Genomic DNA, 24,925 nt, shown 5'->3' with positions numbered 1-24,925 from the left:
TCTGCAAATGAAAACTCAGAATGCAGTCATGGCACGATTGAGCACGAGCGTGCCTTTATTCAGTAGGAGAAAGGAGGGGGTGTGAAGCTTGGCGGAACGACGGGACTCATCCACTGTTGTCTCACGAGAGTGGCTCAGAAGTCGTGCTGTTGCCCGGAGCCTGGGCCTCTTGGCCTGATTCTACCTGCCCCTCCAAGATGTTTGGCTTCTCCTCTGTAAAGCTGACCTGAGCCTGCATGGTTGTGCTGCTGTCGGGCCACTCGGGCTGTGCTTTCGCTGGGCTTTCCTGGAAAGGCTCTGGGTCACAGTCCAGGCTGGTGCCTGAGGTGTCTGGCAGGCTCAGGTCAGCAGGTTCATCAGGGATGGGGTGAATGAGAGCTTCAACGATGATGACATTTCTTTCTTCGTCACTGCTGTCATATGATAGGCTGTCACTTGAAGTGCCGCATCCTGTGCTTCCCATGAGCTCTATATTGATGGAAGCACAGGATGCGGCATCATCATATGAGCTGCGTCCTTCAGTTCCACAAGGGCTATAGTCTCCTAGGAACGAGTAGATGCACAGTGGTTAGTGTTGAATGTTCAGAAGATGAATCATGAAACAGGTTCTTGACATTTGGCATTTTTTAGTGGTGGTGGGCAGAAGCAAATATGCTTCTAGCAACAGTGTCACTGTCTTGAAAGTGATCCTCGTGCAGGTCCAGCTCTTGTGTTGACAAGAGACTCATTTGGGAAAGACAGGGGTCAACTGAAGATGTCAGGCACGGGCCTGAACTCCACAAGGAGGTACAAGCCCACTGAAAGCAAGAATTCTACCAGTGTTGCTGACAAGCAGTGTTTTGAAAGCTGGATTTGCACCCTTACCTGCCAAGACCACGACTTCTGCTTCAGAGGGCGCACTGGCACTGCTCTGCAGTTGGTGTTCGGCCATATGGAATGGTCTGTGCAGGCAGAAGCACGAACACCAACTGCAAGCTGGTGACTCTGCCCTCTTACTGGGAGAACTTGGTCTGGAGAGAGAAAACAGAGCATGCTGTCAGTCGCGGTGCAGGGTGAGGGAAGAGCTGCACTGAGCCCTTGCCAATAGTTGCCCATTGCCAGCACTGCCTGCTTTCTGCTGAAACACAGCTTAGAAACACACTCTGTTTCAAACAGCAGAGGATGCTTCCATTCCTACAGCTCAGCCCTCAAGTCCTGCTGGCTACATTCTTCTCAACCATGTCAATCAAGATACAGAGCATGTGAGTAAAGGCTACACAGCTGGACAGGACAGGAGCTGGCAGGCTCATATATATATAATGGACAAATATTAAACCAATAAAACCCACCCAACCAATGAAGATACGGTCTGGAAAGGGAAGTCCTCTTTACCTCTTAGATGGAAAATCAATGACAGTGTGGAAGGCCCCAGGTACAGCTGCGGGGCCTTCCTCCACTTCGATCTCGCTGCTCCACGTAGCAGTGGGAGAGCTGCTCTGGCCGCTTCTCTGAGCCTGTGCCTCCTGCAGCGTGAGCAGCTTTGTAGCAGGAGACACAGACTTGGGCCCGGCCAGAGAACTGTGCCCTGCAAGGGAAAAACACAGGTAAGACGGAGGATCAGAAAGCAGCAGCACAGCCATCCCAGTTCTGCATTTCTCTAAGACTTCCATATCCGAACCACTCAAAGAAGAGGAGCTCAAACTAACAGTGTGCTCAGAGGTATGCTCGTGGCAAAGGACACAGTCATAATTAAGAGCAGCTCACTATACTGAAACAGGCAAACAAAAAGCCTAGAAAAACTAGGGGGCAGGGATCTCAGAAAGCTTTGCTGCCACAATTCAATCAAGCTTCAGCTGCTTGCAAAATATCTTAACAGCAGTGACAGTTTTCTCCATGTAAGGTTTGGGTTTGGACACACTAAGGACCCAGCAACAGGGCACCATATGCTAATCTAAGCCCAGAAGCCTGCTGTCTCCTCGACAGCAAAACCATTTTCAAAGGTTTTGGAGAAGCCCTGGATTGGATCAAAGTGTCAGATCAAGCTAATGGAGGAAGACGCTCACCCTCTCCCACGGCTGATGTGGTTTCGGAGCAGAAGATGACATCTGTGTGACTGATTATGAATTCCACAACATCTGTCTGTGTCTGCAGCTCCATGCAGGCAGCTTCACTATTGGAGCAGGCAGATGGGCTCTGCTGGGATCTGAAGAAAAGGCAGATCTTACAAGTTATTTCCCCAAGATCATTTCTCCAAGTCTGAATTTCTGTAGCCAAAAACTGTCAAACTGGGCTCTGGAGACTTCCGCAGTGGGCAAACAGCGATGCCACTGACGAAATTCTCCTGGATGATCAGGGACACAGCAGTCCCAGCTAAACAAGTGAGTAGAAACTGTCATCTAGAAATTGTGTCCCTGGGGTTGGAGGAGAGCAGAACTAAGCATCGTGTTGAAACAGAAAAAGAAGTTTACCTTAAGAGGTTTGGAGCCCACACAATAGCTAAGTTGTTAGCGTCCATGCTGGTGTCGGAGCACTTCCCTGCAAGAGACGCCAGGTGTCTCATTAGGTACGCCAGGGTCCTGGAAAACAAGAGAGGCAGATGTTCACCACCAAAAAGCAAGCTGTGCTGCAGTGCACAAAACAAACATAACTTCATCCAGCTCAGCAGACCTAGTGCAGCACTGACCTGTAGTGAGGAGCGGGCAGCTGCTGGATGGCGTCCTTCATTCTCTGCACCCGCTCCTCCTCTTCTGCAGCACCGGCAGCGTCCTGGAAAAAGGCAGGAAGGGATTCAGACACCAATCAGCATAGATAGCTGCCACAGGTTTGTGAACCATGGGACAGTGCGCTAGTGGTCAGCACTGAGGCAGACTCGATGCCTTCCAAGAGGTATCAGGGGAACACAGCAGCACGCAGCCTGTGCCACCAAGGCCAAGCATTGCAAGATCTGGGGGGCTTTACTGCCTGATTACATAGTGCAGCTACTCTCAGCAGGGATTTTTTCTCCAAAATGCTAATAACCCCATTCTAGCAATAGCTGGGGAACAGCATAGGAAAGGGAATTCTCACAAGCATTGTGAATAGCTTAAATAAGCACCTCCTGGCACCACCACAAGTGCCATCAGTGAGAGGCAGGATATGACAAAGACATGCCTCATGGGGCTAACAGGAAGAAGACCTCAGAGCTGGGGCACTGCTGCAACCACTAGCCAGGACACCCAGGGAACAGGTATGTGTCATTTCCAAGACATTCCCCAGTGCTTACCAGGAACTTGTCATACAGCTCCTCGGTCAGCAGCGGGTTTGGGAGCTCCCTGAAATACATCTTGCACAGGGAGCTCACGCTGTGAATGTCCTGGACGCTGAGCTCGGGAACCTGCTCCGTATCGAATTCATGGCTGCAGAGAAGGACACAGAATTGGGCAGAGGGCTTTGAGAAAGACGAAAACAAGTCCACAGCCACACAAAATAGAGTCAAGAAAAGGAAGGGGATCCTCTGAACACCCGCAGCATGGCACGTGCCCCTACTGACAGCTGTGTCAGTCGCAGCACTCTTACCGTAGTCGCTGGATCTTGGACTTGACTCCAGACAGGCGGTATATCCCCCGCACCACGCCATGATGCTCAATGAATTGAGCACAGCTCTGCAGGACCTGGGGGACTACAGAACAAGAGCCAGCGGTTAGCTCAACTTGCCCAACGAAGGAAGATCTCAGGAATGGGCTGTTCCTTACCATCACGGCCAGTGCGGAGAAGGTGCTCCCCCAGGTCACAACCAAACACCCCTTCCTTCTCTGGCTCCGGCTCCGTCGCTCTCCTGGGGCGGGCCTTCACCAGGGAACGAAGGAAGGGGATGAGCTTGCCCCGTCTCCTTGGCACTGCACAACAAAACAAAGAAACCAGTTCATTTCAGGCTTGGCTCGGTTGGACAAGGCCAAACATAATGCATTTGACAAAGCATGTAACAATGGGAAGAGAATTCCCAACAAGGACACGCAAGAACAGATTTTCCCTATCCCTGGAGTTGCCCAAGGAGCTTAATGCAGTCCTCTTGCTAAGCTTGCTGAACTTGGGTATTAACAAATCCCCTGAAACTCACATTTTGATCCCATTTTACTAACCCGAATTATCAAATGTAACATACGTACCTGGCTCTGGCAATGAGTTGAGGAGGGAATCGGGAACTTTTCCACTGATGAGTTCAATGCACTCACCAGGGAAAAGCCCAACCTGTAATAAGAACAAAAAGACAGGTGGGCATTAGACCAAACACAGAGCCAAAGGGAAGGTCCTCTGACACCAACACAGGGCAACCGTTTTCATCCAGAAGCCATCCTGTGCAGGCAGAGCAGCTCCAACCTGAGATTCCTGACTCTACTCAAGTTGTGCTCTCTGCTCAAAAACGTGTGCCTACCTCAAAGCCACGCTTGCCTCTCCAAAAGGGGCTCAGCTCCTTTGGTGGCATGTCAATAATGCACACCAGATCTCCAACCTGCAAGAGATTGAAACGTCAATCCCACATTCAGCAAATCTGGTAGGAAAACAGATCTCAAACGACTGCCTTCTTCTATGCATGACAACAAGGAACGCCTGTAACTGCTTACCTCAAGGGAGAGCTCACCCGGCCCCTGGGCGACGTAGGTCTTAATAACATGGGCCGCCGCAATCGCTGGAACGTTCAAAGATGACACCACACGCTCCAGCTGCGGCTTCCGCATGTTATCAGCCTGCAAAACAGAGAACAGGCCATGGTCAGGGGCTGAGGACAAACCAGGAGAATTTCAAGGTGAGGAGCACATCTGCAGAGAAAGCTGCAGCAAATGTGCTCCGTCCTTATCAGGTGCACTTCAGAAGGAGCTGCACGTCTCATCACAGTTATTTTTCTTCCTGGCGTGCATTGCCAGGCCATGCAAAGATGCATCTCTCTCTACCCAGACTAATCAGCAATGGCACTGGCGCAGACAGTTGGCCAGGCCTTTTTTGGCCCAATCTTTCCTGCAGGAGAGTACATCTGCAGCTCCTTCTAATGGCTCAACACAGGGAACAAAGACCAGCCAGAGCTTCATACTGTACCTCCGTCGCCACCAACTGAGGCTCACGGCTGATCCCACTGCACGCAGCACCCATCACAGCAAGTGTGAACAGCTGGAACAGAGCAGAAACACACTTCTGTTTTCTCTATTCACACAGCACAGTATGGACAGAATTCTTCAGAACTACATTCACATACCATGCGGCAAAACCATGCAGGGGAAAAAACATGGCACGTACCTGGCAGTGAGATCACCTCAAGCTCTCTGCAGCAGTTCCTTGTCGCTTTGCTCAGATGATATGAGAGCAAAAGCTGCACCGAGGCAGTGGGCGGAGGGCGAGGAGAGGAGAGAGAAAGAGCAGGTCAGTGAGCAGGGCTAAGACAGTCATGGAATAACACACACAGCACAACTGTCCCATCCACTTGCTGCAAGACATGCTGAGTCTCAGGCTACGTGATGCCTGTCCACCCAGCAACTTTACAATGCTTCCACTACTGAGCAAAGACAATGGAAGAAGCACGGGACAGGTGCCAACTTTACTGATACCCCCTTTGGAACGTGTGTACCGGGGAAAATTACGTCTGATGGTCCAGAGTAAGCAATATGGTGCTGTGAGCTCCGACAGCCAGCAGTTCTCAACACCTCACTGCCCACCCATCCATCCCACGCCAGCTCAACTTACCTACAAGCTGCTGCACACGATGGTGTGAAGAAAAAAACACTAAAGGAACTAACTAACTAACTAACTAACAACACTAACTAACTAACAACACTAACTAACTAATGGCACTAACTAACTAAAGTCACTAACTAACAAACAGAACTAACTAACAAACAGAACTAACTAACTAACGGCACTAAAGGCACAAGACCAAGAAGACAACCAACCACTCCAACCACTAGCTCACCCACAAAGGAACACAGAACGCACCGCTCCTCCCCTCATTCCAGCCGCTTATGACATCACCAACGGCCAACAGCCTGGTCCACCATGACCCCCCACAAGGCGGGGAGCCAAGACCACGTGGTCACATCTGATTCCAACACGGCACCACAACATTCCAGGACTCAGTGTGGGCTTGGAATTCTATCCTGGTGTGGCAGCGCAATGGGAGGTGTTAGGGCACAGCTGAAGAGCTGACAGACAACGGACGTTTCCAAAGGAGGGTGCCAGATTAACTCTCAGCATTCTCTTGCGGGGCTCTTAGGGATGCTTCAAACCCATTTTCACTGCCTAGCTCATTTCTAGAAAGTCCAGTTGAGAAATGCTCACTTTGTCTGGGGAATGCTTCTATGCATCATGAATTAAAAATAAAATAAAATGGGCACGCGACCCTATGAAACTTACCTCTCTGCTCTTGCTGTCAGCCAGACACCTCAGATGAGCATGACGTGTCCCTGCTCCTGAATGAAGATCCACCCAAGTCTGTGTTCCTCTCTGCTCCATCACAGGGTCTAAAAGAAACACAGACAGAGATGATTGCAAGATAATTTGAGCAGACGAATAGGAAGGATGCACATGAATTCTCTTTAGCAAGAAATACTACTTGAGAATCCACAGACAGTTTTTTGAGAGGTAGTATGAATGATGAAGAGAAAGAAAATAGATTCATTAAAATAACCTAGTTAATTATCTCCCCATCAAAAAAGCAAGCTTTCTGGGCACTGTTACCAGCAGCTCCTAGAACACCTTGCACCACAAACTGCGGCACATACATTTTCTTCCCACAGGTCCCTCCCCTTTCTCATTACTGTCAGATTCACTCAGGTTAAAATACATGGATCAGAACAGCCATTCAGTTCTGATGAGGCAGGATCCCACCACCGGGATGTCCCCCAGTCCCATTCCCTGCTTTTCCCAGCATGGGTTGGGAAATCAACAGCAACTGACATCACCTACCCAGACTTCTGCAGGGCCTTCCATTTGGTCTCACATCACAGCGAGAAGCAGGAGAGCTCTCGTGGCACAAACCTCGGGGCTGCAGAAATCAAGGCTGCCTCTAAGATGGTGCTTCAAACAAAATGTGGAACTGGACATGAGACATGAAAGACAGGGCTGCATGTGCAACATCAGCGCTTCCTGCAGAGCACATCGCACAGCTGTAGGCACACTGCAGAAGACTCACACAGCACCTGAGAGGTAACAGCTCAGGAAGGAAAACCTTACCCCGGGAACACAGCCACAAGCTACTCTCTTCTTCGTGGCCTTCCTTCACACTCAGCATTTCCCTCAAGAGTGCTGCTCAAGGTGATGCTGTCTCCAGCTGTTGGCCACTTGCACTGCTGGATGCTGCACCCACAGCTCATTCTGCTTGGGGCAAAGCCTGCTGGCTTCACTGCAAACCACAGGCACAGGCCACAGCCTGATCCACCTGCTTTGTCTGAAAGGCTTCTAAGGCTGCTCTCATGGGATCCCTTCTGCTGCTCCTTCTCTCTGGGCAGGAAGCTCTACTCTCTCAGCAACAGCCAAGAGCTGGAAGGCTGGAAACGCCTCCAATCCCCACGGATGATTCTGTCTACAAACACAACAGCTGCCTGCTCTTCAGCAGGGGGATGCTCACCCAGCAAAGCGCTCACCCACCAGATACCTTTTCCATAATCTCAGAGCTGTGACAGCAGTGTGCAGCTCTTGGCACTGCATTTCCAGTCAAGGTAAACATAGATCTAAACTACTCCTTCTGTGTTCATACATAGATCCAGTTTGGGCTGGAGATCGAGAGCTCAATACAACAGATATAATGTGAGGTGCAACTGGAAGACGTTTCTCCAAGCCAACAAAAGCCAACTCACCAACCGTCAGCCAGGTCTTGCTAATTCGGATGATCGGAGCATGAGGGAGGGGATCGGACATCGGACCACAAGTGTCCATTTCCACTGCAGCTCCATCTAGAGAAGAGCATCAATCAGCAGGTGAGGATGAATTCATTCCCAGGCTGCAAAATGTATCTGTTCTTTACACAGACAAACCAACATTGATCCCTAACCAAAAAAAAAGGAACGGCAGGAGCTAATACGGACCAAAGAGGTTCTTGTTCCTACGCCTCATCCTCTCATCTCAAGTCCTGGGTGATGCCCACAGGCTTCAAGTCAGGTCTCAAATCCATTGGACTCCTGTCACTGGATTCACCCTGGCCTGGTCCAAGCCCCGGTCCTACCATAGAATCATAGAATTGCCCAGGTTGGAAAATACCTTGAAGATCATCAAGTCCAACCGCAGCCTAACCAGTGACCTAACTGTAAATACCCTACACTAAATCATATCCCTGAGTACCACATCCAAACGGCTCTTAAACACAACCAGGGATGGCGATTCAACCACCTCCCTGGGGAGCCTATTCCAGTACCTAACTACCCTTTTTGTAAAGAAGTGCTTCCTAATATCCAACCTAAACTTGCCCTGCTGCAACTTGAGGCCATTTCCCCTTGTCCTCTCACTTGTCACTAGTGAGAAGAGACCTGCCCCACTCTCACTGTAAGAACCTTTCACGTACTGGAAGAGGGCGATAAGGTCTCCCCTCAGCCTCTTCCCCAGACTAAACAGCCCCAGCTTCCTCAGCCTCTCCTCATAGGGCTGATTCTCCAAGTTTTTCATGAGCCTTGTTGTCCTTCTCTGGACCTGCTCCAGTAACTCCATGTCTTTCCTTTCCTCAGGTCCCCAAAACTGAACACAGTACTCGAGGTGAGGCCTCATCAATGCCGAGTACAGGGGCAGGATGACTTCCCTAGTCCTGCTCACCACACCATTCCTGATACAAGACAAGATGCCATTGGCCCTCTTGGCCACCTGGGCACACTGCTGGCTCATATTCAGCCGACTGTCCATCAGCACACCAAGGTCCCTTTCCATCTGGGAGCTTTCCAGCCACACCTCACCAAGCCTGCAGGGTTGCCTGGGGTTGTTGTGACCAAAATGCAGGACCCGACTCTTGGCCCTATTGAAACTCATGCCGTTAGCATGAGTTAACCAGACAGACCCTGGAATGAAGACTGCTCTCCAAAGCCCAGCAGGACACCAGCACACAAGAAGTTGATCAGATCCATCCCCAAGCAAGCACCGAGCCTCCCCAGGAAACTCCTTGCCATCAGCTCCTTCATCGCCTTTCCTTTCCTCCACACCTCAATCCCAAAGTAGTTTCCACATCTGCCAGCACGTGTTACCTCCCACCTGCTCATCGCACACTGCTTCAATAGCACCAAACTTGCTTCCAGGGCCCTCCTTCACCTCACTGTGCTAACATTCATGATTCAAAATACACAGAAATCCTAGCAGAAGTTCTTGGTGAAAACTGCACCTAACATTCCTCCTTCTACAAGCAAACAGGCCCAACACGTGGTCATGAAAATGCTTTCATCACAGAGAAGCAGAGATGGCACGGCAGGACAGACGTAATCAGAGTGCAAGTTTGAAGCAATTCGAGAACCTAGTCGTTCTTGCTGCAGGACCCCTGACTTCTGTTAAAAGCTGAACGGTCCCCAGAGCACCTGTTTCCATCAGCTGCCACCATCCAAAGCAGCCAGCCTTCTTACAGTCACCTGGCCCAAACATCCCTTTTGCTCTACACTTGATTCCTGCAAGAGATGGGAGCTCAGCATGCACACCATCCGTCCAAAACCCTATCCTTGTAGCAAGGGATCACAGCACTGGCACAGCTGAAACAAAAAGGGTGTGCGAGTTTCCTGTTAGCACTCACTGTGAACAAATCTACCACTGAGCAACACTGTGAGCCCCCACTTACCTCAGCACAGGTCAACCTGTAACCCCAGCCTTCCCCTATCCATGTGCACACGCACACCCACGCCACCCTCCCTGCATTGCACACCCACGTCCACGCACTGCATTGTATGCCCTCCTTTGCATTCATAGACGTGTGCAAACCATCCCTGGAAACACGTATGTGCCTACACCTTCCACAAATATTCGTTTGTCTGCACCTGTGTGCAACCCAACTCCTCAGCAAACGCACGCGTTTGTGCCACCCTGTCCACGCACTCACCACGTGCCCTTCTCATCACTGCTGCCTCCTCTGGTACCGGACCCACAGATGCTTCAGAGCTCATTAGCATGGACTTCCTTCCTCCCCTCAGCAGCTGCTCCTGCACTCACCTTCATTCCTACTCAGATACCGGCCGCTTCCAGCACCAGCTGACCTGCAAGACACAGAAAGGAAAGGTGGGAGTCATGCAAACGCACAAGCCCAAGGCTGCGTCACCACCACGTATGGCAGCCTCGGGAAGTCAGCTGCAACTACAGCCTTTGTCAGAATGGAAACAGGCACCGTCAGTTAAGTGTGACCTCTGAACTCATTGCCACCATCAGAAATAGGCACTGAAATCGCTCACTTCACTGCAGCTGGTTACCTCCAAATTCTTTTGCTTTTGGGAAAATGCGGACACGGAATTGAAGGACACCAGAAAACTGACAACTACTTCATTGTAGGTGGTTAAGCTTGGAAGCAGGACTTGAGCAAGAAAAGCTTCTCAGCTCCTTGTAAGGCACTAAGTGATGGGATGATTTCCCATACCTACAGATATCCTGTCCTCTGCCACAGGTGGCTGAGTGACACAAAAGCTGTGTCCTTGGTTCCCGGCGTTACCTTCTCATGCCGTTCATCTTGCTCTGCAGCTCCTGCTCTGAATAGTCTTCTTATATTCCCATGTGATGTACCCTGAAATGCATCATTTAGTGAGTCTGAACAAAACATAAGACATTAATTGGAACTATGAAGAAATGTCTTTTTTGCAGCCTGGTCACTCTTCGTCATCGGTATCCAGCAGGAGATCACGAAGCCCTGGAGGCACGGTGGTATCCACGCCATCATCCGAAACTTCGCATATATATATATCATTTATATTATTTTATATAGTACATAATATATAGTATTATGTATATAGTATACTTATACATATAGTATATGTATATATATATGCAGACTGCCACTGTCCAAACGTTCGGCTCCCCCAGCTTTTCCTGGGGGTTGGAGCATTCCCGTTTGGGATTTCGGTGTGGCCTCAGCTTTGTCCCCATCTCCTGGAGCTGTGTGAAGTTTCTACCCAGACGCTTGCCGAGTGCTCCAAGTTGCTCTGAAGCTTCTGGCACGCTTCATCACCATCACTTTCTGCCCCTCTCCTGCTGCCTGGTCTCTCTTCGTCATCGGTATCCAGCAGGAGATCACAAAGCCCTGGAGGCACGGTGGTATCCAGCTCATCATCTGAAACTTCTTCCACCAGATTGGAAGGAACCAGTCCTCTTGTGCCGTCTGTCAGCTCTCCCAGAAACCAGCCATCCTCATCCATGTCTCCACAGATGTAAACGTATTGTCCAGCTGTCAGTGGAAGCTCGTTTTCTGGGTCCTCATTCGGGCCCTCAAAAGGATTGTAGCTGTGACGAGCTATGAATCTTCGTATTGGTGGTGATGGTCTGCGACAATGCATGATGCAGACTGCCACTGTCCAAACGTTCGGCTCCCCCAGCTTTTCCTGGGGGTTGGAGCATTCCCGTTTGGGATTTCCGTGCGGCCTCAGCTTTGTCCCCATCTCCTGGAGCTATGTGCAGTTTTCCTCCAGACGCTTGCCGAGTGCTCCAAGTTTGACGTCAGCCTGCTGGACACTCTGCAAGAGAAGGGCTTCATAGAGCAGCAGCTGTGGAGGGAGCAGGAGAAACAGCATGAGAACCAAGGACACCTCTAGGAAAAGAATGAGTAGCTCCAGGCTTTCAAAGTAGGTCTTTGACCAGGAACTGTTATTGCAGTAGCTTTCCTCCAATTGGTGTGTATGGTTTATAAACGCCCTCGTCTGTCTGCTATAAAAGCATGGCTTTTCGGGCAGTCGATGGATGCCGCCGTATTTAACCATATTGCTGTCTGGCTGTTTGTCCTAGCGCGCTGACCTTTTGCCTTCAGGTTTGCAAACTACTGTCTCAGGAACCAGAGTTATTAGGCATTATCCAGGTTATCGTGTGCTTCTTACTGTTAATAGATTGGATGTGAATCCAATAGGTTCTAATGGTACCAATGGTGCTGGAATCTGCGGGATTAATCATTGAATGTATTAGTAATGCTCGGTTATGATGCTATTAGCCTATCTTAATTTAAAGCCTTTTCTTAATTTGCAAAGGCAAAACCTGGAAAGGAATCTCAGGCAAAGGGATGACCCCGTATCACAGAATGGTGATTACATCTTACTCTTCCACCCAGCTAACAGGGATTTTTCCAATAGGACCACTCATCTCTTGAGAGGAAGGCGCACGCTCATAGAACTGAATGGGAGAGTTGATTTCATTTTCCAAGCAGGTGTTCCACTTGGGCTCTGTATCACGCACTGGCCATGCGGATATGGAGTCCAATGGGAAGAAATCGTTCAGAGCCTGAATGCAGGAGAGAATGTGTGGTGGGTGAGAGAGGAAAGGTGCACTTTGAAGCAGGGGACGCCCTGCTGGCACTGCCTGTCGCATCCACCACCAACACGGTTTGCTCTTTCTCCTGCTCCACAGCTGCTGCTCTGTCAAGTCCTTCTCTTGATCCATGGCTGCTGCCATTCTTCTGGGATTACAACAGGGGGCTGGGAGGGAGGTTTTGGGCAGAGGGAGGGAGGGAGGGAAGTTGATTGGGGGTGGGAGTTGGAGGGGGTGGGATCAGAAAGGATTGTTAGGGTGGGAAATGGTTGGGTGGGAATACTGTCATTTCTTGACTGTTTGCTACGTTCCATGATTAAATGTCTTTGCCATATTTCTGCCTGCCTGCCTGCGGCCGTTCCTTCAGTTCCAAAGCCCACCTCCCCAGGCCCCCAGGCCCACCTTCAGGGCAATGTGGCTTCAGGGCAGCAGAAAGGGCAGTGTCCCAGATCTGCCACCACCATTGGACCCATCCCTCCCCTCCTCAGTCAGTTCTGCGTGGGAATGGAGGGATGAGAAAGGGGGATGGATGGCAATTCTAATTAAGGGAGAGCTGAGTGGCTCAGCCTGGAGTGGAGGAGGCTCACTGCCATCCCAGACACAGCCATCAGTCCCCAGGTGCAGAGAGGACTGAGCCAGGCTGCACCCTGCAGCACCCAGCAGCAGGATCCCAGTCTGAGGCCTGCCTAGGTCGTGTGGCTGCGCTGCAGGCTGAGCTATGGAGAAAGCCCCACTTGGAGATTTCTTCGCTCCCTGAATGTTCCCCCCTTTCTCCATCTTGCTCTGCTCCATCCCCAGCCGCAGCCCGGCGTCCCCGACATGTTGCTGTGCTTGCAGAGCTGGACTTGGCCCTTGACCTGTACAGGCCCCTGTCCCCACCTGTCGGATATCCACCTTGCCTTCTCACCCCTCTCTCTAGATCCAGTTCATGCCCCATCTATCTCACCTCCATGTCCCACCTACGTCCTCTCTACGTCTTTTGCTCTCCCCCAAACCACCCTCACGGTGCCTTACCTCCTGGCAGCCTCAGGGAAGGAGCACCCGGTGCCCTGAGCCCACAGGCCCAGCCCTGCACAGCACTGCACACACCACTGTCATGGCGGCGCCCGGGGCTGCCGCACAGCATCCTGGGAGTGGTAGTTCCTGCAGCTCCCAGCAGGCCCAGGCGAGGGCAGAGGGGAGCAGTGCTGTCAGCCGGGAGCTCGCCCAGAGAGCCCGATGTTCGGAGCACTTCACACCAGGAACTTTGGACTCGGCTGCTTCTGGCCACAACGTCCCTGAGCTGCTCAGGAAGCACAACTGTCTCACCCTCTGACAGCTGGGCTGTGCAAAGGAGGCTGCAGTTGCAGGCTCAGCTCTGCCCTGTTCCAGCAATGCACTTCCTTACAACTGGAGCACTGGCACGCTTGCTTCTTGCTTCAACGGAGCAATCGCCCACCGCTTTGCACACCTCTGTGCTCGTGACAATGGACACCACCCCATCCCTGCACACACACACACACACACACACACACACGGAATCACAGAATCACAGAATGACCCGGGTTGGAAGGGACCTCAAGGATCATGTAGTTCCAACCCCCCTGCCTAGCAGGGCCACCAAACATACACCTTTACTAGATCAGGTTGCCCAGGGCCCCGTCCAACCTGGTCTTTAACACCTCCAAGGACGGGGCATCCACAACCTCACTGGGCAGCCTGTTCCAGGGCCTAACCACTCTCCTAGTGAAGAACTTCCTCCTAACATCCAACCTAAATCTTCCCTCTTTTAACTTAAAACCATTTCCCCTAGTCCTGCTATTATCAGCCCTTTCAAAGAGTTTACTCCCCTCCTAGGAGTAAGTTCCCTTCAGGTATTGAAAGGCTGCAATGAGGTCACCCCGCAACCTTCTCTTCTCCAGGCTGAACAAACCCAACTCCCTCAGCCTGTCCTCATAGGGGAGGTGCTCCAGCCCCCTGATCATCTTCGTGGCCCTCCTCTGGACCCATTCCAAAATCTCCATGTCATTCTTGTACTGAGGGCTCCACACCTGGACACAGTACTCCAGATGGGGCCTCACAAGAGCAGAGTAGAGAGGGACAATCAACTCCCTTTACCTGCCGACCACCCCTCTCCTGGATGGGTGGAGATCCCATTTGCTTTCTGGGCTGCCAGAGCACACTGCTGGCTCATGTTAAGTTTCTCATCTATCAGGACCCCTAGGTCTTTTTCAGCCGAGCTGCTCTCAAGGACAACTCCTCCCAGCCTGTACAGGTGCCTGGGGTTCTTCCGGCCCAAGTGCAAAACCTTGCACTTTTCCGTGTTGAACCTCATTAGGTTCACCCGAGCCCAGCTTTCCAGCCTGTCAAGGTTCCTCTGAATGGCATCCGTTCCCTCCACCGAATCGACTGCACCACTCAGCTTGGTGTCATCAGCAAACTTGCTGAGGGTGCACTCCATTCCCTCATCGATGTCATAAATGAAGATGTTAAAGAGCACCGGTCCCAAGACAGACCCTTGAGGGACACCGCTCGTTACCAGCCTCCACCTGGACATAGAGCCATTGACCACCACCCTCTGTCTGCGCCCTTTCAACCAATTGCTTATCCATCTAGTTGTCCACCCATCAATTCCACTTCCCTCCAATTTGGAGATGAGGATGAGATGGGGGACCATGTCAAAGGCCTTGCTCAGGTCCAGGTAAATGACATCGGTCGCCTTCCCTTCGTCCACCAACGCCATCACTCCATCATAGAAGGCCACAAGATTAGTTAAGCATGACCTTCCCCTGGTGAAGCCGTGCTGGCTGTCTAGGATTACGTGCTCGTTCTTTATGTGATCGAGCCTGTTGTCCAGGAGGATCTGTTCCATAATCTTCCCAGGCACGGAGGTGAGACTCACCGGCCTGTAGTTACCTGGGTCCTCCCTGCTCCCCTTCCTGTAAATGGAAGTGACGTGACCCTTCCTCCAATCGTCCGGGAACTCACCTGACAGCCACACACACTTACCACCGCGTCCTTGCACACCCTCTTCCCACAGAGTCCAGAGCACATTAATGTCTTCTGACACTCACACTCAGAGAGAAAATGTCAAGGGGGAGCATGAGCATGTACATAAAGGATGTACGGACCTACAGTTAAGGATGTGGTTGTGCATCTGAGTCTGTGCCTGCAGACAATGCAAGCGCTATGCATTGTCAACCAATGGAAATGATCAAACAGCTGCTTTGGGACAGACTGTCTGTAGGGCTCAGGCAGTGTGGCCTTCCAAGGTACTTCAGGTGTCTCAAAGAACAGAGGCAAGCAGTGATGATTCCTTTCTCTCTCGATTTTAATACTTGAAGGTAGAGCGCTTGAGAAAGACTTTGGAGGCTTTCCTCAGCCTCCTCCTTTCCTTGTACCTTTACAAAAGCGGACTGCCAAAAACCAAGAAGACTGGACACACTTTTTGGGTTTGGTTGTTTTTATTTTTTTTAGAATATTATAATATATATAATATATATTATATATTACACATAATATATAGTATATAGTACATAATTATATACTATATATATATTATATAATATATAATATTTGTTGTTGTTGTTTTGGTGTATTTTGTGAATTTTTTTGGTTTTTTTTTTTTTTAATCCAGTCCAATGAAATAAATCCTCAGTCATACAAGGGATGAATTTTTAAGGTCTTGCTGCTGATGGACCACACTCCACTTGAACATCAAGTGGAGCAGGAGGTAGCCTTCATCCAGAAAGGTGGAATCTTGATAAGATGTTGATGTCTTATGGAGAGGAATTTCGGTGTCCCCCAGGCTAAGCCAACACACAGGCACAGATTTCTGGATGGTGACCATCACTTTCTGCCCCTCTCCTGCTGCCTGGTCACTCTTCATCATCGGTATCCAGCAGGAGATCACGAAGCCCTGGAGGCACGGTGGTATCCAGCTCATCATCTGAAACTTCTTCCACCAGATTGGAAGGAACCAGTCCTCTTGTGCCGTCTGTCAGCTCTCCCAGAAACCAGCCATCCTCATCCATGTCTCCACAGATGTAAATGTATTGTCCAGCTGTCAGTGGAAGCTCGTTTTCTGGGTCCTCATTCGGGCCCTCAAAAGGATTGTAGCTGTGACGAGCTATGAATCTTCGTATTGGTGGTGATGGTCTGCGACAATGCATGATGCAGACTGCCGCTGTCCAAACGTTCGGCTCCCCCAGCTTTTCCTGGGGTTTGGAGCATTCCCGTTTGGGATTTCCGTGCGGCCTCAGCTTTGTCCCCATCTCCTGGAGCTGTGTGCAGTTTTCCTCCAGACGCTTGCCGAGTGCTCCAAGTTTGACGTCAGCCTGCTGGACACTCTGCAGCTTCTGGCACGCTTCTGGGCCTTCAGGGTGGTTGTGGGCCTTCAGGGCCTGGCACTGCCTCTCCAGGTTGCTCAGGGCCTCTTGTTGCTCTGCAGCCTGAACACCCACCTCTGCTACAGCCCGACGGCAGGCCCTGGCCCCGCTGCAGGAGGCGGGTGGCTGCCCCTCCACGTGCTCCAGGATGTAGTGCAGGAAGCGCCTTCTCTGCTCCTGCAGCTCACACTGGAGGCGCTTGCTCTCCACGGCCTGCTCTCCACGGGACTTCCAGCAGAGCTGCCGCTGGACTTGCTGCTGCATTCTGCGGTCCGCTCTGCTGCTGCCGCTCCTCAGCAGCGCCTCCGCCAGCTGCCGCTGCAGATGCCATGCGTGGCGGATGGTGTCGTTGCGCCGCTTCTGCAGCAGCTCCGTCATCTGGCGCAGCTGGGCCTCCTTCTCCCGCAGCAGTTGGCGAATCTCTGCTTCCCACTGCCTCAGGCTCTGCTCCCGCAGGCGCTGCAGCTTTGACACCCGCACCCGCTCCCACTTGGAGCGCAGTTTGTCGGCCAGCAGCTGCCGCTCCCGCTCTGCCGCCTCCTGCCGCTCACGTCTCTCAGCAGCGCAGCGGCGCTGCAGCTCCTGGGAGCGGAGCCGCTCACCCTCCAGCTGGGCCTGCAGTGCCTTCAGCTCCTGCCTCTTCTCCTCCCACTGCGCAGGGCAGGCAGGGGGCTGTGCCGGGCCCCGGCGGGGTGAGGGCCGGCTTCCAGGGAGCCCCAGGTCTTCCTTGGCTGTCTCTGGCACCTAGAACCAGAAAATCATACCATAACAGAATGGTCTGTGTAGGAAGGGGCCTTCAAGACTCTCCCGTTCCAAGCCCATGCCAAGGGCAGGGACAGCTTCCATTAGCTCACGTTGCCCAGAGGTGCCTCCAGTGGTGTCTGCGGAGCCTCCCCTCCCTCCCCAGGCTGAACAATCCCCACTCTCTCAGTGTGTCATCTCACCTGGACGTGAGCGTCCTTCATGGCCGGTCGACTGGAGCCCTGCTCTGCACAGTGGCGGCGCAGAGCTCCTTCTCCGTCCTGGGAGCAGGACATTCCGTTGCGGAGCTCGTCTTCCAAGCTGCCCACGACGTACTGGTTGAAGAGCCTCCTCTCCAGCTCCAGCTGCTGCTGGAGGTGGCGGATGCAGGCGGGCTGCTCCCCATCCGTCTCCCAGCGCAGCTTGCTGAGGACGTCCTGCAGCTGGGCATGGGCCGCCTCGCTGCAGCTGGGGGGGTTCCTCAGCACCTTGGCCAGCTGCTGCTGCAGCTCCCGAGCCTGGCGCAGGGCTGCATCGCACTCCCGCTGCAGCAGCTCCTTTGTGGCGCGCAGCTCGGCCTCCTTCCAGCGCAGCAGCTGCCGGGTCACCGTCGCCCGCTGCCGCTGCTCCCACTCCTTCAGCTGCTGCTCTTCCTGGGCCTGCTGCTTCTCCCAGGCACAATGCAGTTGGTCGGCCAGCAGCTGCCGCTCCCGCTCTGCCGCCTCCTGCAGCTCACATCTCTCGGCAGCCCAGCGGCGCTGCAGCTCCTGGCAGTGGAGCCGCTCGCCCTCCAGCTGGGCCTGCAGCACCTCCAGCTCCCAGCTCTTCTCCTCCTGCTGCGCAGCGCAGGCTGCGGGCTGTGCCGGGCCCCGGCGGGGAGAGGGCCGGCTGCACTTGCCTTGTCCCCGTCCCGCACTGCCTCGCAGCACGGCCATGGCAAGATCTGAAGCTGAAGAGACCTTCGGCCTCCAAAAGCTCTGGCCAAAGGCCACCAACAATCGCTCTGCTCTCACTCGTGGGGTCTGCAAGGACAGCTGCCCCTGACCCCGTAGCGCCCACTGCCTCTCGTCCCTGTCGCAAGGGTGTGCAGACAGTGAATGCCTTGGGTGTGCTGCGCCAGCACCTTCTGTGCTGTGTGCTGGCCCAGCTCATAGTGGAGGGCGGGGCAGTGGCCTTCAGCTATTGGACAGTGAGGCCTTCTGGCCCAGCTCATAGTGGAGGGCGGGGCAGTGGCCTTCTGTGCTAGATTCTGCTCATAGATTCCACGTGTGAGAGGTAGATGTGTTTTTGCGGCGGAATTTGTCAGTATTATCAAGCTCATCTGGAGTTATAAGTTCAATGGTGCCATGCTTATTTGGAATTGTTTTAATTATTTTTTAAAGAAACTAAGGAGTATTTAAAAACCAAACAGATGGAAACACACACAAAGATGAAAGGAAACAAACAACAACAACAACAAATCCTTCCCTCCCCAACCAATCCAGACTCCGATCTTTCACTGGAATCACTTGATAAGCATTAACCCTTGGCAGCTGGCTTTGCCGTAATTGCTTCCCAGAGCTTGGCCTGCGTGCTTCTTAACAATATTATCTCTGGGTGGCTGTGGGTGGTGATGTCAGTCCTGAGAACGGTTCAACTTCACACTGGGGTTAACACAGTTTGTACAGGTCGTCCTGGCTCACCAGCACTCCCTGCACTGTGGTACCATTCCTTTTGACACCTTCATTCCTTGCTTTTATCCACCTGATGATGACTGACGTGTAACTATCCATGGTATCTCCAACTTCCTAACAAACTGGGATTTGAATCAAGGGACCTATCTGCTATCAGTTAGATGTGGTCACAGAAGAAACCCATCATAAAGCCCTTTGCAACGTGATGTAGTGTCATGGAGTCATTGATTGTAACACCAGTCCAGGAGGCCCATTGGGAACACGGTTGTTGGAAAGTGTCTAAGTTTTGATAAGAGATGTGAATGTGCTGGGGTCACCCTCTTGTAATTTATATGGTGGGGTGCCCTACGCACTCTGTTCTCTGAAATTTCTATAGACTATATCAATACCTGAACTGGCCAAATCAGTCTTTATCCTGAACCATTTGGATTGCCTTGGAGATGCTCAAATGGAAAATTCTATTTGTATTTAGCCTTGGAGCAATGTTCAGAGTTGTAGCGTGGTATAGTGATAGTGCTGCCCAAATCGAGTGTTCAGCTCAGTTCAGAGCTGACTGCTGGACCGAGAATCTCTACGATATTAGAGAACATATTTGCTCTATAAATTGTCCTGGCAAAACATAAAGTCATCTTTGAAAACACCACCTGGCAAGTCCACATGTTGTCAAATTGGACTAGACATGCTTTTGAAGAATTAAACTCACAAGTGCAACAAGCATTGCAAATGGCACTGCAACAACACTTAGTGCTTGATATGTTAAAACTTAACAGAGTGCATGTGGCATGCAAAGTGTAATCAAAGGGTAATGTATTTCTGTTCGTAATGCTACAGCCTTCCTAGAAGAAGCTTGAAGACAAGAGATCATAGAGCAAACATCTGAACTGTTCCACTCGGACCATCCTCTGACATTCTGGATGCTTCTCCTAACCAGGATTTCCTGCATATTGCACTTTAAAAAGCACTATGTTCTGGGAATGAACACTGACGTCACTCGACACCATGTGCAGCGGATGGGTGATCACCGTGTGAGCTGTGGAGGCTGCTGTGCAGGGCTGGGGATGGCACCTCCCCCATCTTAACTTAGAGGCCAGATGGGGATTGATTGGGAAATAAATTCCAAACTCACATTAAAATAAGTTTTGTATTGGCTCTGGTGTTCCGAACAATGTATATCTGGCAGTAACCTCCACCTGTGGTGCAGCAGTTTGGGCAGTGATGTTGGCAGTGTTTGGCAGATGCTGCTAGTGAGCTGTGTCTGCAGGGGCAGCATGAGTGCCACTCTGCTCTGCTCCCAGATTTATAAACACGATGGAACTCAGGTTGGAACAGATGGAAGAATTCACTGGGTCTGACGTCTTCTGCAGATCTGCAGTCGGTTCATGGAGCTGAAACAATTCATCTCCTTATTGCTCCTGAAAAAGATTTTGCATAAAACAGTTGACATGTGATCACTGAAAATTGGAGAGTTACAGCAACACAGGAAAGAATTTACAGAAAATGGCTTATTTTATGAGGAAAAACTTGCATTACTTCAGGAGTTTGGTGTAATTCTGTCTCCCGGCAGAAAGTTCCCAAGGTACAGACAGAAAAATCTTGGCAAAAATCATCAGGTACTGCACTTTCACTTGACTAAGTGCTATTGAGACATTGTATAGTGGAATCTGCAGGAAAGGTTGTGAGGGGATTTCCCCAAGGAGAAGTGAGATTTCAGGAACGGGACACACTCAGAAAACCCAGAATGATATTGAGGCAAATGTAAAAACGGCTGCTACAAAGCCAGTGATAACAAGAAAGAATTCACTTCCAGGAGTTTTTCAGAGCCCAGTTAAAAAGATTCACGGCACTGGCTGTAGGATCCTCTTTATTTCAAACAATCTGGATTTCTGAGCTAACTTTAGTTTACTTCCAATGAGAGCTGTGATTCAGACCAAGGTATTTCACAAGAAAACACCACTTTCCCAGAGTTCAGATTTGTTCCTAAGAAATCCCAACAAATCCCAGAGCTCTGGAAATAAGGAACTATAAGGGAAACAATGGCTGAGCTCGTATGTCTGCTTTGGGAAACCAAACAATCCCATTAAGTAACGCCCCCATGAAAGCCAGCAGCACTCTTCCACTGACGCAGTAAAGATCCCTGTTGCATACTGGTGATGGATTGGCTGCAATGGAAACCTCTTTTCTAAAGGTTAACAATCCCCCCAAAGCCTGGACTGCCTCATGGCTGTAACTCGTTATCTATCTGGAAAATGTCAGGTTGGCCGGTGTCCATTGTCACATGCAGCATTAAGTGTCCCGAGGTCTTTACCAAGGAAAATGTTTGTCACAGACAGGTAACTGCCAGCAAAGAACGTCCAGCATTGTCTGCACTGGAGCAAGCAAACAGCAAAGCAGAGCTTTTGACAAAGGACAAAGAGAAAAGTTCCCATGTGTACTGATCTCTACAAGAACCAACAGAATAATGGCAAGAAGGGATTACCTTATATCAGAGAGGTGTTGCAGTACAACAGGAGCTTCTCTGTATTTTGAATGTCCAGCCTGCAGTAACAAAGCAAGGTGGCACAGCGATGGAAAAAGGACTCGTTACTGCAGGCTGCCAGGACGGGCTGCAAGGGACCTGCAAAAGAAAAGGATTTTTAAATGGCTGCACAGATGTTGGGGCAGAACAAATAAACTGGTGACTGATGGCTTTTCAGGGCTTTATATGCAACCGGAATAACTGGGTTGGTTCTGGGCACATGGTGCACAACTCAGGTAGAACTAGGAATGGCGTGGCATTGACTGCACCTACAAACCACCGAGTGCCATCCTCCTGAAGTGGAGTACATCTCATCAAGCATTATACGACACACTGAAGGCAACAGTATTTGTGGGCACCTGCTAGATGACACTGTCAGGTGAACAAACTGACCAACAGCAAATGCCTTCAGTGCAGAAGTGGCACCGTGTGAAGAGGCAGCAGCCCGTGCAGCCTCTGTCTGCAGCGTGTGCACCAAAAAGCCATCCTGAACACAGTCCTGCCTGTCAGTAAGACCCCAGAGATAGAGTCAGCAACTAAAGAGACCAAGTGACAGAAAGCATACTATGGATTTACAGTCCAGCTCGTGTCTAGCAGTTTGAGGCATGTTTTGTCAGAGCAGCCCAATGCTTTGGTCCATTAGTGCTTCAGAACAGAAGCAGACAGCAACTTGTCTATAGGCAACTGATTCTACCAAAGAGAAAAGCACTGCAGAAAGTCTTATCTCCAGCTGCTGAGAAATCAATTCCCAGTCCTACCTCCATTCAATTAAGCATGACTCCTCCTTCTCCAAGGAGGATCCTCTATGAGGAGCAACATGGCAAAACGTGACCCTCTCACGTTACTCCACTATCCTTCAAACCAAGGCATCTAGCATCTCAAGCTTGGATTCTGGCAGGCAACAGGTTAGGAGGCAGTGGGTTCTTTCCTCACCAATCAGATCTTACAGCCGCACTGACCTTCCTATTTAGCAAAGCCAGACCCAAATCTCTCTTGTGCAATATTATGGCTGGTTTTGAAACTTGCAGCACATCCCTGTAATGGGGGCCGTGTGTTTCCCACATAGCTGGATTTGGGCTTTGGCATGAAAATTTGCAGTTGCTTTCTTTGGAACAGCAACAACCTACCTGTTAAGGGAGCTTGATGAAGATTTTCCACTCTCTGAGTACGATCTGACACAGCATCTGTTCCACAGCTTTTAGCAGGCCACTGGTGAGATGATACACTCACATTGGAGTTATTACATTTCATTTCTCAAATTTCATTCTGTTAAAGACAGTGTTTCAATTAAGAGAATGTACAGGTATTCCATAGGTACTTGAAGGAAATCTAAGCAATGATCCCTACAGTCTCGCTGTATAAAACTCCGCTGAGAGTCTGAAAAAAAATTCAGGAGTTAACTGCTGGAATAATTCAAGATCTGCCCACGCTGTACAGAACACTGAGTCTGTTCTTTTGCACTTTACTTGGAGAATGTTCCATCCTATAACTTCTGCTCTCAATTGTAACACATGATTTTTTATAAAAAGAAAGATAACAAGTCAGCTCTTCAGTGTGCACATTGATGAAACTTGGTGAAATACAACTTTAAGAAAAGGTAATTTGAAAACTTCAATATTCTTATCAGAATCTCTGCTATTAGTTACCGTTCCAATGTTCTGATCTGATGATGTGTCTCTCAGAGCTGTTTTGTCACTCCCCCCCTCAAATGCACTTCAAGTGCTTTAGGAGCATCACTGGAATTTTGAATAAACTTGATATATTTTAGCAAAGCTGCTACAGATGCATGACTGAAGTACTTTGGAAAAATATAATCTTGATTGAACGCTGAACAGTGTTATTTAATTATAATCCAGGTAATTAAATTAATTAAACCAAGGAAATCACCTTCCAGTCACTCAGCTCTCACCAGGGAAATCGCTTCCCTGCCAAGCAGATGCAACCAACACAAGCTGCTACATCACTCTAGGGCCCCACTGAGTCTTCCCAAGGGGTCTCCAAAGGCTTCCCTGTTGACTTCTGGGAACCTGGGAACACTCACATGGAAGCCAGTGCCCCCTAATGTGCCCCAGACGTTTCTCAGGGCCCCACAATTAGCTCTACAGACATCCAGACATGCCCCAGAGCAAGTATGTGTGCTGTAGGGAGCCCAAGAGACATTCCAGAGCACCCTAGTACTCCTCAGTGCACTCATGGATGCTTCACCTGTGTCTAAATATGCCCTACTGGACTTTGTTTTCTCTTCTGGAGCTTTCCTTAGTTCTCAGCTTTGCTTTCTCATGCCATTTATCTCGCTCCACAGCTTTTGCTCGCAATATTCTCTCTTGCATTCCCACCTTCCAACAGAATCACAGAATTGTAGGGGTTGGAAGGGACCTCTAGTGATCGAGTCCAACCCCCCTGCCATGGCAGGTTCCCTACACCACGTTGCACAGGTAGGTGTTCAGGCGGGTCTTGAATATCTCCAGAGAAGGAGACTCCACCACCTCCCTGGGCAGCCTGTTCCAGTGCTCCGTCAGCCTCACCGTAAAGAGGTTCTTGCACACATTTGTGCGGAACTTCCTATGCAGAAGTTTCAGCCCATTACCCCTAGTCCTGTCCCCACGCACTACTGAAAAGAGACCAGCCGTGCCACTATGGCCCCCACACCTCAGGTATTTATAAACCTGGATCAAATCCCCTCTCAGCACCGCCAACGACAACCCTCTGCACTCTGCCAGTCAGACAGTTCACGACCCACTTCACTGTCCACTCATCTATCCCATACTTCCTCAGCTTTGTTATAAGGATGTCATGGGGGACAGTATCAAAAACCTTTCTGAAATCAAGGTAGACTACATCTACCACTCTAGCCCCGTCCACCCAGCTAGTGACATCTTCATAAAAGGCCACCAGGTTGGTCAAGCACGACCTCCCCTTGGTGAACCCATGCTGAGTACTCCTGATAACCTCCTTATCACCCAGTTCTCTGGAGATGGCATCCAGCACAAGCTGTTCCATCACCTTCCCTGGGACAGAGGTGAGGCTGACTGGCCTATAATTACCTGGCTCTTCCTTCTTGCCCTTTTTGAAGACTGCAGTGACATTGGTCATCCTCCAGTCTTCAGGCACCTCCCCAGTTCTCCAAGACCTCTGAAAGATTACAGAGAGCGGCTCAGCAATGACCTCCACCAGTTCTCTCAGCACCCGTGGATGCACCCCATGCACCCATCCCATGTATTTATGGACAT

General features: G+C 50.6%; 2 protein-coding genes across 3 annotated transcripts; both read right to left on the bottom strand.

Moving 5' to 3' along the window:
- Nucleotides 1-33: 33 nt before the first annotated feature.
- On the bottom strand, nt 34-10,169 carry LOC146753338 (rho GTPase-activating protein 32-like). Of its 2 annotated transcripts, XM_085530437.1 has the most exons (18): nt 10,004-10,169; nt 7,800-7,895; nt 6,910-7,020; nt 6,358-6,464; nt 5,248-5,320; nt 5,050-5,121; nt 4,581-4,703; nt 4,391-4,468; nt 4,125-4,206; nt 3,711-3,854; nt 3,535-3,637; nt 3,242-3,374; nt 2,663-2,745; nt 2,448-2,555; nt 2,043-2,182; nt 1,372-1,564; nt 865-1,010; nt 34-543 (listed from the first exon to the last, which is right to left on the bottom strand). In XM_085530437.1, exons 6-18 carry the CDS (start codon nt 5,101-5,103, stop codon nt 122-124), a joined length of 1,809 nt encoding a protein of 602 aa, XP_085386563.1. In that variant the 5' UTR covers nt 5,104-5,121; nt 5,248-5,320; nt 6,358-6,464; nt 6,910-7,020; nt 7,800-7,895; nt 10,004-10,169; the 3' UTR covers nt 34-121. The 2 variants fall into 2 exon arrangements, with proteins under 2 accessions (XP_085386563.1, XP_085386564.1); XM_085530438.1 differs by lacking the exons at nt 6,358-6,464; nt 6,910-7,020; nt 7,800-7,895; nt 10,004-10,169 and adding an exon at nt 5,692-5,899.
- LOC107318443 (uncharacterized) lies at nt 7,458-24,925 on the bottom strand. The gene is made up of 7 exons (XM_085529341.1): nt 24,740-24,925; nt 22,823-22,961; nt 21,657-21,794; nt 17,711-20,592; nt 16,691-17,510; nt 7,800-7,895; nt 7,458-7,597 (listed from the first exon to the last, which is right to left on the bottom strand). The coding sequence occupies exons 4-7, from the start codon at nt 18,440-18,442 to the stop codon at nt 7,458-7,460; spliced, it is 1,788 nt and encodes a 595-aa protein (XP_085385467.1). The 5' UTR covers nt 18,443-20,592; nt 21,657-21,794; nt 22,823-22,961; nt 24,740-24,925.

The sequence above is a fragment of the Coturnix japonica genome, chromosome Z, assembly GCF_054131305.1.
Source record: "Coturnix japonica strain WE chromosome Z, WE-NBRP24, whole genome shotgun sequence".
In the NCBI taxonomy this organism is placed as follows: domain Eukaryota; kingdom Metazoa; phylum Chordata; class Aves; order Galliformes; family Phasianidae; genus Coturnix; species Coturnix japonica.
Note: the sequence above shows the minus strand (reverse complement) of the source record. Positions and strands in the feature narration are given on the sequence as shown.